Here is a 16,749-nt window from a genome sequence, read left to right as displayed (position 1 = left end):
TCCATTTCTATTTAGCAACATTCCAGCAGCGCCTGCATACGGAGTATATATCTCCCAATTGATTCGATATTCCCGGGCTTGTATTTCAAATCATGATTTCCTTGATAGAGGGTTGCTGCTCACAGGGAAGTTATTAAACCAAATTTTCCAAATGGTGATGATGAAATCATTCCTTCTTAAATATTACGGATGCCATCACGAGTTGGTTTACCAGTATGGAATAACCGTTTCACAGAATTTTTTATATGTTCCTTATGTTTTACTACAATGCCCGTCCCTTATCACGAATGCATCCTACCGAATTATACTATTTACCGGATTTGTAACAACATGAGCAACACAACGGGTGCCACATGTAGAGCTGGATATGCTCACCTTTCGGAGCACCTGAAATAGCCCCAAGTGTTTGGAGGGGTTCACGTTGCTTTTTCTTTAGTTTTTTAATCTATGGTGTGTCTCGTGCACTAATATTTATATGTTTGTCCTTTCTTTTTTAGCCATGGCCTTGCGAGCTTATTTTCGATCTATGAGTTTGATTGTCCCTTGTTATCTTTCGCCCCTCCTTTAGTAGATGCTAAACACAAATTTGCTGATTAATTATGTATAAATTTTAGCTGTACCAATAATGTTGTAAGCAGTTTGTTAATCCCAGGTTTCCGTTGTGTTGATAACCTCTTAAATCATTACATTGAAAGCTGATCACATGATGTGATAATTAAATATCAAAGCTGTAGAACGAATCTGATATTATTTATCTATGTCATCCTAACACAATACAATATAGTGTAACGTTGATTAAATCAAAAACCTTTCTTTTCAAAATTTAGAAGAAAAAAAAGTCAATGTCTCTTAATATTGTTTCCATGTTTAATTTTGTCCAAAGCATATATATCATCAAAATAGGTTATACTATGATTTACACTATGGAAAATAACCCCATGTATCGACTGCCTACGCCCTAATTGGCACAACTGTTGCTATTTTGTTTTTTTTGCATCCTGATTTTTAAATCCAACATCACTGATGACTCTGATATAGAAGAAACGAGAGTCTGCCGTATCAAGGCACTACTGTAAACCAACTTTTTTTTCGAGAATACTTTATTTTGCGTTTAACCCTTCATATTCCACTTAGCGTCGGTTTATTTTCGCGATTTTCTAATTTGGTCGATATAAGTACATAAGTCGCGAAATAAAAGTGCTCGCGAAAATAAGTTTGTTAACAGTTACTTAGATTTCATGACTTTGTAAAACCCTCCATAGTTCTAACGTATAAAAACTCACAACAGATATCTGTCTCAAAGATTTGTACGCCTTTTATCCTATAACCGATTCAGTCAAGGAATATGCTAAGGTTCATTGCATATGTTTTAAGATATTTAACTTAAGCATGTTAAAGTACGAATCCGAAATCATTAGTATGGTCTATTAAGTATATCAGCAGGAAATATCCGCATTAATTACAACTCAATGGGTATTTATCAATTCACTTAAGGAGGTTTTTTTCAATGTGTAATGATTTCATTCTGAGTCTTATTTTTACCGCGTATATGTGTGAATGATTACCATATATAAACGAGTTCTATGGTTAATCGATGTAGATACATAAGTACGTGTTCGGTATTATTGGTGTTTAGGTTTGCATGCCTCCCTTTAATTGCAAATATAATCCAAAACAAAAAACGTATAAAAATGTAAGTGCAGAAATAAAATGAAATACGCACCTCCTATAAACACATAACAAACACAACCGATCTTTTTTTTATAAGAAATATAAATGACAACTGTAGACATTTTACTATAAGCCGTCAGTTTTTTTTTTAATTAGTTAATTCATAATTTGTTAAATATTACGAGTGTTTGGTTTGTTTTAATAAAGAGTGAACTTGTTTTAACATACGTTACAGTCTACATGGTCTAGTGGATCTTCGATAATCATTTTCTGATAACACATTTTCTCATATTCATATCAAGACTCTGTTTATCTTGTCCAAAGACACGACAACAAATGAATCATACATTTTGAATGTTTTATAATTTATTGCAAAATCCATATTAATGATACAAGCCTAACACATATAGTAGTAAAGTGGGTGTACATTATGTACAAATATTACACATATATACTTTATCAGACATACAATTTGTACAAAACTGTCACATTACTTATGCAGATATACAATTTACACACAGATTAAGCATTACTTACATATATAGACAGATATACAGTTTGTACAAATCTTACAAACACAATTAAGCAGATATTCTATTTACACTTTTATATATTATTACAACGGCAAGCATTGCACTATTTTCACTTAAAACTCTACATACTAAAAATGTCCTTCTTTTCGGAATGTTTTTACAAATAGCTTAAGCCATTCTGTACTTACAATTCAGTAAATGTGCTGTCCATAACAATAAACGATCATTTTAAAACAAATTTTGATCCAGCAGCATATCGGTTACATGAGTTTGGAAAAGTTGTGTTATTTTTCGAAAACCGTTTTTCTCTGCATAATAGAATGCTGTCTTTCCGCACTCATCTTTTTTGTCAACCCGAGCACCTCTGTTTACTAAGTACTTTATAAGAGAAATAGCTTCATCTTCTCTGTTGAAAGGACAAAATTTACATATCATCATCAGAACCGATGCTTCCTGTTTTTTCTTGAGGTTGTAATCTAATTTGTTCTGTAGCAAATCTCCAGCTTTGAAAAAATCACCTTCCATAACATAAATCAATATGTCTCTTTGTCCACTTTCAAGATTCTGTGTGTGAAGATTATTAAAAGTATTCTTACATTGTAGTCCAAACCCTGCTGATAAAGCCATAACTTGTCAACACTATTTTAGATTAAGCTAGTTATATTTTAGTACGACGTTCGTTAGTCTTTATAAAATATGAATACCATCTACTTAATATATAGTGTTGTTGGGTGGCATTTGACACATGTAAAAGCAATCCTGTCCTACGTAGATAATCTACTTAATAATAACTTGATATTGTGTTTAATAAGATACTGACGTTTTTACCACGTTCGCAAATTGTCACATATGAAAAAAACATGCTGGAGGTTCACTGTACTATTGGCTGACTTGAAGATAGAAAAAAACAGTTTTTTTATTTATTCTATAGTACTATAGTGAAATTGTTCCCCTGAAAAATGGAGGATAATAGATAGTCCTATGACAATTAACAATAGGGAAGACATAAAGAAATATTTGGTATAAAAATAATTCGTACGAAATGATGCTACTTACAATGTAATAATCACCTCTATATTAATAATGATAATCATCTTAAACGCTCTAATGTAGAACATGTTAGTATCACATGAAAAAAAGGCTAAAAGAGATACATAAAAATGGCTGACTTATACTGAGTTCAATTTAAACAAGAGTTGATATTTAATCAACTAAGATAGCTTACAAATATTGCAAGTCATAAGTCATAGATAAACTGTCAACGCCATGGCTAAAAAAGAAAGAAAAAAAAACAATAGAAAAACAAAAGTACACAAAACACAACATTGAAAAACACGAATTCAACAAACAAAATTGTATAAATAAGTGCTTTCAGGTGTTCTGCTGCTGAATTCGTTGAGTTCCTCATGTTAGTTCACAGCTGGTAGAAAGAATGTCACATTAGTGCGAAAGGAGACGGGATTGAAGTAACGAAGATTGAAACATATCCGCTTTCAACTTTGAGACTGATGTTTCATAACCGAAAACCTACTTGTGATGGTGTCCGTAAAATTTACGGAGGGATGACTTAAATTTGACAATTTTGAACTCTAATAGTCCCATGTGAACAGCTACCATATATCAAGGAAATAATGATAGAAAACACAAGCCCTGGCATACCGTATCAACTGTTACATAGAAATGCATAGAAATGGAAAGTTCACAATTGGGAAGCTAAAATCAATACTTTGGTCGTTTAGTTGTTTTTTAACCGGCCGTCATTGACTATTTTAATATTAAAATCAAGATATGAGAAAGACTTTACTGTGTCTGTTGACTTGATGCATATTCTGATTGTTCTCCCTTTTAAAACAGGCTAAAATAAATCTTATTCAATAATTTGACTTAATTCAGTTTAGCAAATGCCAAAACAGACAATAATTTGTGAATTGATTTATTTTCGTGGGTACCAATTTTCGTTGATTGATGACAACTTCTATATTCGTTGACATCATGTTTTGTCCAAGTCTGCATACAACTTCGTTTGTACCGACGACATTCACGAAAAGTTATTTTCAACGAAAAGTAATGAAATCGTAGAAATTGTATTGCCAAATATATGGAGGAAATACTATAAATGAGCAATGAAAACCCTTGATTCCGAAAGTTCATATGGGAGAGACATAATATCATAAAATTAACGAATATCCAATCTCGGATTTTGAAAATGAAAGCACAAATAATTAAATAATACAAGACCCTTTGAAATTATACGTTTGAAGTTCATGTTGAAGTTCAAGACTACCTTTGTAATGAAAGTTTGAATTCTTAAACATGTTAAATGCAGGAATCTTCCCTGAAAAAGCGGTATCATAGAGGAAATATGTTAACAGCATGATTGGTTACCAAGATGATTATAGTTTAGAAAATATATAATCTGAATGATAGCAATTATGTTTTCAATAAATAAATGTACCAAAAAGTAAGAGGTAAAGCAATCCCAAAATGGATCAACTATAAACATCGATCATACAAATGAGAGGTTTGGCTGGCTATAAAACTAGGTTGAATCCACCATTGTATTCGGCAAATACCTGTACAAAGTCACGAATACCGCATTTTGATTTTTCAGATTAATATGGACTTCCCATTCTTGAATTTGCCTTGTAGTTCAGTATTTTTGTTATACTTTTTAGTGTACTAGCTATCGGTTTGAAACGTACATTTGAGTTAAGTCACATTTGTAAATATGTGAACAAAATAAGCTTCTGTTAAGCGGCTTATCACAATATAATGTTGTTTTGACATGACAAAGTGTAACTGGAATTCTTCTGCTTTTTCCTACCGAATTGTTTATTTTAAGTATCACTATTTTTCATATACTGACACCTCCCCCGAATTGTCGTCAATTTCCTTTCCAATTTGCGGGTGCGATTGCTGCCTTATAGCGGCATTAGAGCAGGCTTGATTAATTAATTGAATATCAAGTTATTGGTAAGACGCGACTACCTACGCAGGAAAATAAATATATTCACGTGTTTCAAAGGGTGCCACAAAAACTGTATAAATACATGTCAACCATGTTAGAAAAAGCTAACGACAATAGAACTTCGTATAAAATCACATCTGTATACTGACTCTAAGAAAGTGGTAAGAAAGCATGGCTTTACTAGCTGGATTTGGACTTCAATTTAAGAAAACTTTTAACCATTTTCACACAAAACATCTTGACAATGGAAAAGATGACATACTTGTCTCTATAAAGAAAGGTGATTTTGAAAAAGTTAGAGTTTTAATACAGAACAAAACTAATGATAACCTTAAGAAAAAGCCGGAATCAACTGTTTTGATGATGATTTGTCAATTTTGTTCTGCAAAAAATGAAGAGAATGCTGTTTCGCTTGTTAGTTATTTGCTGAAAAGAGGCGCACAGATTGACAAAAAAGATGACAGTGGAAAAACAGCATTATATTTTGCAAAGAGAAATGGTTTAATGACAATAAAACAAATTTTCCAATTTCATGTGACCGATGTATTGATAGACCAAGTATTTCAATAAAACAATTAATTGTTGTTGATGGTTGTAGCAGAATAGATAAATTACAATTACAACATGATATCTAGAATTAGTTGTAAAACTCAAATATGTTTGAGAACAACAATTTTCCGTGTAGAGTAGTATGAAAAAACGTATGTTCGAATGTTTTGTGATTACAGCTACACGGTACAATGAGAGGACATTGGTATATCTGCTTCAGTATGTGTGGAATCTTTCTTCAATCAATATTCACCTTGGTATGTGTAAATGAGTAATCTTTGTACAAACTGTATATCTGCATAAGTATGTGAACATGTGTAATTTTTGTACAAACTGTATACCTGCATAAATATCTGAACATGTGTATTCTATGTACATGTACAACGTTTAACTGTTACAGTATATTTGCATAAATATCTGAACATGTGTATTCTATGTACAAACTGTATATCTGCATAAATATCTGAACATGTGTAATCTATGTACAAACTCTATATCTACATAACAAACTGAACTTGTGTAAAAGTGTACAAACTGTATTTCTGCATAAAAATCTGAACATGTGTAATCTATGTATAAACTGTATATCTGCTTTATTGTAAAACAAAAAGTAGGTTTTTACCACCATACTTTGTTTTAGTTTGGCATTTCATAAGTAAGTATAGCAAAATAAATCAATAAATTTGAAATGTATCTCTGGTTATTCTTGTTTTGCAACAAGGTTAAAGTGTCATAGTATAAAGGAAGGAGATGCAGTATGATTTGAAACGAGAGAACTTTCATGCACTATTAAATCTAGAGGACAAAACTTAAATAACTACAGGTCAGTGTTATGCTTTCAATATCAAAACTCGTCCTTTAATTACAGGCGTCATACTACCACATCATATCCGGGTTAAAAGTGGTCGAAAACTAAACATATCCTTGATTGTGTCAGTTTTTGTGAGATTAACACTGCATTTCATTGCAAAAGACACAAACATTCACCTTCAATTGGTGTTTTGAAGAAACTTTCTTTTTTTTATTTAGGATTTCAATAAAATATTTGGAAACTGGAGGCAACAAAGTTATTTACGGACTTCAAAGTTATTCTGAAAAAAAAAATGGCAAGAATACCGAACTTCGAGGAAAATTCATAAGGAAGTCCGACAAATGGCAAAATCAAACTCTCAAACTAATGAATAACAACTGCCTTATTCCTGACTCGGTACATGCATTTTCGTATGTAGAAAATTGTAGTTTTATCGCAAGCTTAACCTCTGTATTGTATGACAGTCGCATACAAATCTATTAGATTGAAACTACCTTTTCTTGAGTGGTTAGACTGAATCAGATGTGGATACTAAAAAAATCAAGATGCTTATAGAGTACTAACAATCTACAACTCTTTCGTCTTGCAATAGTTTTACTTTTCTAACTTTACACAAGTATTCATTATCAAACTAAAAGACAAATTGAAAGATTTAGTCCTGATTTGTTTCATAAAAAAAAATGTCCAACGTAGATGTATACGTATCTGATCTTAGGAGGGATTAATACTACATTGGTAAAAATCACTACGAATCAAATAACAAATTTTCTGAACCTGACATATGGCTTTGCTCATTGTTGAAGGCCGTACGGTGACCTATAATTGTTAATGTTTGTGTCATTTTGGTCTTTTGTGGATAGTTGTCTCCTTGGCAATCATACTACATCTTCTTTTTTATTTTATCAAGATGCTTGATTTCTTTATTGTCAACATATGTTTTACGTTTGGAAACATGCTTTTCAGCAAACAATCAGCATTCCCATGGGAACAAACTGTGCACTTCTTCGTATATTCCCATGAGACTGGCTTCGTCATTTATACGGAAACTAATTGGAAGAAATGAAAGAAGTTAGCAGAATCCTCTAACTTTACTTTCCGCTTTATAGATGATTATCTCTCATTAGATAATTCAACATTTAGTGACCATGTTGAACGTACTTACCTATCGGACTTGAGATAATGGATACAACAGATACAGTCTGCTTATATCTCACGTCTAGAAATTGACAATGAGGGTCAGTTGAGAACAAAACTTTACGACAAAAAAGATGATATTAGCTTTCCAATTGTGAACTTTCTATTCCGATGTAGGAACGTTCCAGCAGTGCCTGCATACAGAATAAATATATCTCCCAGTTTATACGATCTTCCAGAGCATTTCATTCCCCATCATGATTTCCTTGATAGAGGATTGCCACTCATAAGGAAGCCATTTACCAAGAGTTCCAATTCAAAATACAGTTCCATGTCTAGACTGTTTTTTTTCTTTCTTGTTTTTCTATTTTGTATCGATCTGTTTTAACTGAAGCGCTTTTCAACTGATTTTTTATAGTCTGTTTATATGGTGTACAAATACACCACTGCCCTAGGTAAGGGGAGAGTTAGTTGCCAGCAATTATATCTAACCCCTCTTTTCTGTATGTATGTGCCTGTTATAAGCTTGTAATTCAGTCCTCGTCTTTGTTGCTGCATATCGTATTTGTTGGTTTTTTTTTCCATTGTTTTGTACAAATCATGCAGTTAGTTTTTCCTCATTGTTTTACATTTGTCATTTCCTGGCCTTTAAGATGACTATGTGTAATGGGTTTAGCTCATTGTTCTGGTAAGTTGAATGTTTATATTACATATTACTTACGTCAGATGCAAGTATGCAGTATGGGGTTTGTTCATTAATGGCCTTTTTATGATCCGTAGTTGTAAAATTTAATTTTATATAATAGTTTCTGAAGGAAAGTTGTCTCATTGGCAATTTCAGCATCTAGAGCATCATGGGTAATTTCTTTGTTCGTACCCCAAAGTGAAAATAACATTACGTCATTGGTTGAATTGTTTATAACGTTTTAAGGTGGTATGGGTGTCTTTCTTCATCTTGGATTGTAAAAATCAGGGAACCAAAGGTCCAGATTTTCTATCAAGTTAGCTAACTTTCATGCAGGAATGCAGAAATTTAATGTGAATTTTCGTTTTTGATGCGTTTTGTTATTTGATTTTGCCATGTGATTATGGACTTTCCTAATTGATTTTCCTATAAGTTCAGTATTTTTGTGATTTTACTTTTCATTTTAAGGAACCAATTTATAAGAATATAAGTTAAAAATAATAATATTTATGCAAATGCTGATTATTTTTGGTTTTTTTCAACATCAAAAATTTTAAATTGGCATTTTAAGGGGAGGTAACTCTAAAAACAGTGCATTTTCTGAAGGATTCTTCATGGAATTTTCCTGTTTTGTATATTAGCCGGAAAAAATGTAGCTGCTATGATATTGATCTCAACCCAGATTACTTCAATTCTAACATCATTCCTGGTCCTTAAGTTTAAGTCACAGGGTTTATAAAAGTACAGATGACTTCAGTCTTACATCCTGGACCTTGAACATTTGTTAAAGTAGTCACATGGTTTACAATGAGGAAAAACTAACTGCATGATTTGTACAAAACAATGGAAAAAAAACCCAACAAATTTTATCTTTTCTTTTGATATTCTCAAAGCACTGTCTGAAGGCTATCTTTTTCTTAAGTATTTATCAATTCTATCATTTTGTTTAGTTTCTAATCACAAAAAGGTGTTTTTTCCTGTATCATCCATACAAAATGTGTCATTTTTGTCACGTCCTGAAGCTTGAGAAAATGCTCAGTGACCTATCATTTTGATTATATTTTTCAACTTATATCAATAGATACTACGTTTTGGCAAAGTATGAACAATTTCTATCATTTTTATTTTAGACTCCTATACCACCTTAAACCAATCAAAACGTTTTGGTGTACGCTTTTGAAAATATTACCCAGGATGCATTAGATTCTCAAACGGCGAATTGTACCATCCTTATCTTCTATTTTTTATATTTTGGCAGTGATTATAGAAAAATATTAAAGTGAAATGCTGATTTGAAGCCAGGAGTTCTCTTCATTTTGCAGAAGTTGACTGTTTAACCCTCTTGCTGCCGACCGTTTTTCAAGGTTGCATTTCATATGCCAGAAAATACGACAGCTCAACGTCTGTGACGTTACAACATAATGACCACTACATTTGGGACCCATTGGAGAAAAACATAACCCTGTTTGATCTTCGGTATTTTAATTGAAAGAGATACATCATTGATGAGAAGCTTGCATAAATTTATTCATGGACATTTGTGTCCCTCAGGCACTGCCGGTTTGGACATACGTGTCCATCCGGCACTGCCGGTTTGGACATATGTGTCCCTCTGGCACTGCCGGTTTGGACATATGTGTCCCTCTGGCACTGCCGGTTTGGACATATGTGTCCCTCCGGCAGCAAGAGGGTTAATAACAGGTTAAATATCCATAACTTAACAGATTAATTCAGGAACATACAATACTGGTGACATAAAATTGAGAATAGAAATGGGGAATGTGTCAAAGCAACAACAACCCCACCATAGAGCAGTCAACATACATGTTTCTTGGACATACTGTTTTGTTTCTAATTTCTTATGTTTTATATCTCATTTTTATATTGCCTTTTAAAAATTGACATCAAAATATTCAAAATAAAACAATTCAAACTTCACAATGTCAAAGGGGTCATCATAATTTTGATTATAAGTGGAAATTGAGTCAAAGAAAGTTGTCACAAGCAATTCACAGATTTTCCAAAAACATATGAATAGACTTCTAAATGGATATAAATGCTAAAAAAAGTGACCAACTGCAAAAAATACACAATATATTTTATTCATATGACTCCCCATTTCTCTTCAAAAGCAGAACACAACTTTGCACAAGTCAATGCAGCTGACAGAGGATAGTTACTGATTGATACTGTCTTTTCTATGTAATCCACATCAACCTGTAATAGATAAGCAACAATAGGAGGTCAAAAGTTACAACAACATGCCAAAGATACAGACATTAAACATTTCCTCATATAATATCAAATGACTTTTAAAAATAGATTATTATTGAAATCAAATCCTTCCAACAATTTTCCAAATGAAGAATAGCAATTTAAAGAATTTTCTTTCAATAAAATAAAATTGTAATTCTTTATGGTATTTCAAGAGTATATAGAATCGTGACTATTGTAACTAATTGAAATAAACAATACAAATCTATCCACCTTTGGTCAAATGTGAGATGTATTGCATTAATGAAAGCGTTCATTTATACTAACAATATACACCACATTTAGCTAAAATAATTGGTTGCTAAAACCAATGCCAGGGTACTGCCTAGAATTTGCAGAACAATCAGTCCATTAACAAAACAGGAGCTACATATTAAGCAATCAATAAAAAAATTATCAACTTTAATAAAAAATATTTTGATTACTTTATTTTCTGAGTTCCATCAAATTTTGAATTTGGTGATAGGTAGACAATATACACCTTATCGCTAATCCCGGCTGACCCTGTTGCTTGAACTTTTGACGTCAACAACAATCACTTTCCATTGTGGCGTCAGCTATTTTGTTTTATGACGTCAACATTTTACGGGAACCTGTGTGAAATCCAGCAATGGCGGATAAATAGCAATAAGGTGTATTTCAAAATAAAAAGTATCTTTAAAATCATTTGTCATATATAATTCAGAATGTGTAACAAACCGTAAATTTGAAAAGTATAATCGATTATAATACATATCCCTTACACTGCCATGTGCTAGGGCGCCCACAACAAAAACCATTGGTTCATTGTCGGGTACTATATCACGTATATCTGTAATATCAGCCTGGAAGGAGGTACCAACTTTCTGACAACCTACTGGTAAATGATCTGCAATGGGATTCTTGATCACCTAGAAAATACGACAAGATGTTATAAATTTCGTATGTACAAGCGCTTTTTTCTAGATTAATAATGTATACAGACTAAGAAATTATTTTGAATAGCCACCCATAAAGATCACTTGATATATTTTGTTTTTCCTGACACTTTATTTGCAATTCTATTTTAAATAGTACATTATACTTTTTGAAAACAATAGGAAATATGTCTTACTATGGATTCGGTTTTTTTTGTTTGTATCAGTTTTAGTGGCATAAGAAAAACTTGCATTTCCTTGGTTTTGCTTATCTCTGCATACAAAGCCAATAGATAATTTTTAATTACTTGAACATTTACATTCGTGGTTCCTCTGTACTTATGAAATCCTCAAAAAATAGAATTTAACAAAAACTAATGAATTCACAGTATGTGATCTTTAAAATTTTGTTCAGATGGCAGATCTCTGATAGTCTCTGTTCAATTTTTCACAATAATTGGACAATGTAGAGCTTCATTGTACAGACATGTCTGTTGAAATGGACTGAATATTGACCTTCAGATGTCCTTCAATTATTAATATCATTTGGTTGCTGTCTTGTAAACATATATTCCCAAATATTCCATTTTTTCATATATCTATTTGTTTGATAATGTTGAACACTATTTTCATCAAATTAATTCATGTTGTTCTAGGACATTGTTATTGTTGAACTGTCAAAACAAAAACCCCTGAAGGCTTCAGAAATTGTTTGTCAGAGTAATGGTTCTTCTGTAAAAAGACCATGACTATGACAAAAAATGCAGAACATTGTCATTGCCTAAGCAAGGCTTCTGGAATGGTAATAAAAATTTACTGATAACTGTTTTCTTTCATGATCATGATGATACTGCATGAAGATTTCTAGGAATTATCACAGGCAAAACATAATGCATGGGAAATAACTCATGTTTGCATTGTAAGAGAAATTAGAGCAGTTACCTCCCATTTGTCATATATTGTAAAATGAATGTTAGAACTTTGTTAGCAATTCAGACGTTCAGATTAAAAATTATCTTTTAAGAAAAATATCAACAACATGTATTTTAATATTTTGACATTACCTTTAATAGTTTCTGTGGTCCATCTGCTGCGTGTATGCTAAGTTTGTGCAACAGCTGAACTGTAATATATGATCAATTGGTTTACTTTACAAAAAATGTTCCACATTTCAAGCAGGAAAAAGAAAATTTAACTTGAGGACAGAATAGTTGACAAAACATAATACCACAGAGCTCGAGTTTACAGGGTTTAATTAACTTTTCTCATTGTGCTTTTTGTCATTTTTTTTGGCATATATTGTCCCTTATTAAGAAGGTTTTGTCTGTCCTATAGCTTTAAACTTGATTTCCCCTTTTTACAATTCAAACTATTTTATTGCTTGAATAAATGCCAAACCATAAACAAACCTTTTTGAAAATAAGATGGGATTGAAAAATGTTTTTACTATTGATACATATTTTTTCATTTGGGTAGGGGTGAGGTACATTTATTCATTTTATCTTGGTTTAACAAAACACCATCTTACCCATAAGGCCACAGAATCTGTCAAAAGTTCTAGGAATCCTAGTCTGTGGGTTGATCTCTATTAATACATTTTTCTCTGTGTGTATGTAGACTTGTAATAATCCTGCTCTGTTTAAAGGACTGTCCATCAACATCAATAGACACTGAAGACATAAAGGAGAAAATGTCAAGGAACTCGTGTTTTTTTTTAGTACATTTTCAATAGATAGTAGAATGTGCAATCTTTTTTTCAAGTATAACATGCAAGGTTACTTTTCACATTCATGACATTGTCAATAAGACAGCTATTGATATTTATAGAGTTAAAATAACGAGGATGTTATAAGTTTTTGTTGTTTTTTTAATGAATGGCTACTATTTATTTTGAATTTATTGAACCATACACTTAATGTTTTAATCTTCACGTTGAATAATCCGTTGTAAAATTTGAAGAGTCAAAAATTAATTTTATGGTTCAATAAATTGAAAATAAATTATTGCCATTCATTATAAATAAATTTCTTTCAAAAATAAGGCTAAAAAAACTTTTTGTATTATTTATATTAACAATAACAATATATATATACATGTTGACTTATGAATATACAACGTCAGAGTGGGTGTGTCGCCATAAAAATTGACAACTTTGAAAATATGTAATACTTTAAACCAATCAGAAGGCAGCTGCAGTAATTACACGAAATTTATTTATTATTTAATGACTATAGAAATGAGAAAAACAACTAGAATGTAAGTGTGAGAACTACAAACCTGATGTGTGATGTCTGGTCGACACTGTGATATATCTCTTTTAAATTTCTTTGCAAGACCTTTATGTTTATCACAGTTTAATAACTCAAACTGTTTTCCAACCTGAAAAGAGAATACACATAAGTTTATAAAATTTTATAAAATATATTATTTGATACATGTACTATACTTATCAAAACTGATTCAGTTTGTAATGGAGTGTCAAGAGTTGGTAGGCCTTCCTAGAAAACAATAAATATTTTGCAAATTAAAGAAAATTAGATTACTTAATCATATTATGCAGGGCTCACACTACTTCAGAATTATAGGGAGAAGTGACCTCAAAAGTCACAAATATGTGATAATATTAAAATTTCAAGTGTTATTCGTTCATTACAAGTATTATTCGGATAATAATAGTGTTATTCGGTCATTTGTTTTACCCATTGTTTAATTACTTAAGAATTTTCAAATACCCTTATTGTTGCGCATGTTGCATGCTGGCACAGATAAGAAGTATTAGGGCATTTAATTACCTGGTGTGATATTGCTGGGAGAGATGTTGCAAATACAGTAAATAAAAGGTAGCGGATTTACGGTAATGGGTAAAACAAATGACCGAATAACACTATTATTATCCGAATAATACTTGTAATGAACGAATAACACTTGAAATTTTAATATTATCACATATTTGTGACTTTTGAACATTGATTATTACATAGTTATGTAATATCGATGTATTTTATAACTAAAAATGATTAACTAAAAGCAGATGAGCTCATAAAGATAATTTCAAATTTAGTGTGTCCATAGAACATGGCGGCCAATGTGATTTCTGTGGTCGCCATATTCAATGTACACACTAAATTTCTAGTTTCTTATGAACTTATTTGCTTTCTGTAAATCATTTATAAGTTATAAAATACATAGATAATATACTATTAATTAATAATCAATGTTTAAAAGTCACCAATATGCAGATATGTGCTTATATTGAAATTCAAAGTGTTATTTGGTCATTACAAGGTCATTCGAGGTACTAGCTGTTAAACAATTGTATTTCCTCTTCTATTTATTATCATCTTAGGCCAAGAAAAAAAAAATCTGAGTTTCCCATAACCCGTAAAAAAAAAATGGTATCAACCGACCCTGTTTTGACACAGGCTTCTGTTAATCGATACAATAATTTATCTTACTTGCTTCTACTGGCACAGAAAGCCAGTAAAACATTTTATTAATGTCAAAAGGTATTCCAAATAGGTTAAAATCCAAGAAATTTGCACAGCAGGTGCTTCAAAAACATTGCAAATGGCACACTTCCAAAAACCATGATAATCTGGATGTTGTTTACAATGTCAAAAAAAATGAAAAGAATTCCGACCTACTGACCCTATTTTTCAAAATGATGTTACTGGAAACACAGATATTTTTTAGGCCTTATATGTCTAATTGCTTAAAACATTGTAAAACAGATCTACAAGATTTAATTTTAAGCAAAATGTTTTATTTCTTACCATTATTAAACCATGCTAAGATATTGTAAAATAATATTTCATTTACAACATGTACAAGGGAGTCCAGACATACTTATTTAAAAATAAACAGAAACTACCACCACAGATGCAGAATAAATGTGTCTCAAACTTTTGATTTAGTCTACAGCATATTGTTCAATGTTGTTACTACAATTCAGATTGGTTGAAATAATTTTATGTTCCAATTAATTATGAGGTCTGGCAACGTAGGAAAGCGTCCCAGAAAATAATTCAAATAGCCTTGCCACACGTCATCATTATTTGGACTAAATTTTATGATATTTAATACATTTCCGCGACAACAGGAAATGCGGAATACTTTAACAGGTCAGGAATAACCACCAATTGGTGGATTATACCTCAATTGACATATAATCCACCAATTGAGGTATAATGGTATAGACCAATTGGTGTATAATTGTTTGTTTTTCAAAACAAATTATTCTACTAAAATGGAGCATTGTTTTCTTAAAACCATATTATGGTATGAAAACTTGTCAAACATTCCTAGTTTAGTATAGTGACATAACATATTGCATTTAATCAAAAATTGTATTTCCAGTTTCTTCTATTGTTATCTTGTCAATTCTTGATTGGCAAATTTACCTGTAATCACCTTTCAATGGACATCATTACTGTCTGCAGTCATGTGATCATGCGTACAACTCAAACAGGTGAATGGAGCTCTTTGTTAATACTTGACTTTCATGATAAAGAGTCAATCATGGTCAATAGTACAAATGTTTCAACAAAAGAATTGTTGTACTCATGCATTCTCAAGAGATGCAGCAGGCTTTGACTAAACTAAAACTTTTGGAGGACCCAATAAGGGTCATAAAATAGGTTGCAAGTTGCAAAATCATGCTCCTTTCTCACACTAGCATTTTATTACCAAAAAAATGCAGTATACGTCAATTGGTCTATACCAATATACCTCAATTGGTGGATTATACGTCAATTGAGGTATAATCCACCAATTGGTGGTTATTCCTGACCTGTTTAAATTATACAGTTCCCATTTCAGAGCAGTTATAATAGACATGGATAGTCTACAGAAGAAATAATGAGGCTTCTAACAAAGGGAAAATGGACAGAAATTGTGAAAAGAAACAAGAGAGAGAATGTTGGACTGTTAGAGAAAAAAAGGAAATTTTATATTTTATCTCTCAACTGCATACTGTAAACAGGTAAACAGGTAAAAGTGTCGACAATAAAGTGAATTATAAAAACTATATAAACCTTGACCGATTCTAAAGATGCTCGTTCTAAAATCACAATGACTCTCTTTTCATTGCTTGATTTATTCACAGATTTTATAACTTTTGTAGACACATGTTCTCTGGAGGCGGCCATTTTCTTTGTTTATAATTAATCTACAAATTATGTCATACTTTTCCGGTTACAATACATACTTTCGTCTTTAAATAACAGTAA

At 31.6% G+C, this 16,749-nt stretch overlaps 1 protein-coding gene across 1 annotated transcript; it reads right to left on the bottom strand.

Moving 5' to 3' along the window:
* Positions 1 to 10,437: 10,437 nt before the first annotated feature.
* LOC134699245 (ribosomal RNA small subunit methyltransferase NEP1-like) lies at positions 10,438 to 16,687 on the bottom strand. The gene is made up of 6 exons (XM_063560853.1): positions 16,555 to 16,687; positions 13,799 to 13,900; positions 13,050 to 13,191; positions 12,586 to 12,644; positions 11,369 to 11,515; positions 10,438 to 10,568 (listed from the first exon to the last, which is right to left on the bottom strand). Exons 1-6 carry the CDS (start codon positions 16,666 to 16,668, stop codon positions 10,455 to 10,457), a joined length of 678 nt encoding a protein of 225 aa, XP_063416923.1. The 5' UTR covers positions 16,669 to 16,687; the 3' UTR covers positions 10,438 to 10,454.
* Between the last annotated feature and the right edge of the window lie 62 nt (positions 16,688 to 16,749).

Source organism: Mytilus trossulus, unplaced genomic scaffold (assembly GCF_036588685.1).
Source record: "Mytilus trossulus isolate FHL-02 unplaced genomic scaffold, PNRI_Mtr1.1.1.hap1 h1tg000050l__unscaffolded, whole genome shotgun sequence".
NCBI classification, from domain to species: domain Eukaryota; kingdom Metazoa; phylum Mollusca; class Bivalvia; order Mytilida; family Mytilidae; genus Mytilus; species Mytilus trossulus.
This window is presented reverse-complemented; position numbering and strand designations above follow the sequence as displayed.

Excerpts from the sequence above, each read along its gene's own strand:
- LOC134699245 (XM_063560853.1), bottom strand. The coding sequence starts at position 16,668 with ATGGCCGCCTCCAGAGAACATGTGTCTACAAAAGTTATAAAATCTGTG. Across the intron at positions 13,901-16,554 it reads CATCTTTAGAATCGGTCAAG|GTTGGAAAACAGTTTGAGTT; the intron begins GTTTATATAGTT and ends TTCTCTTTTCAG. Across the intron at positions 12,645-13,049 it reads CAGATTCTGTGGCCTTATGG|TTCAGCTGTTGCACAAACTT; the intron begins GTAAGATGGTGT and ends CATATATTACAG.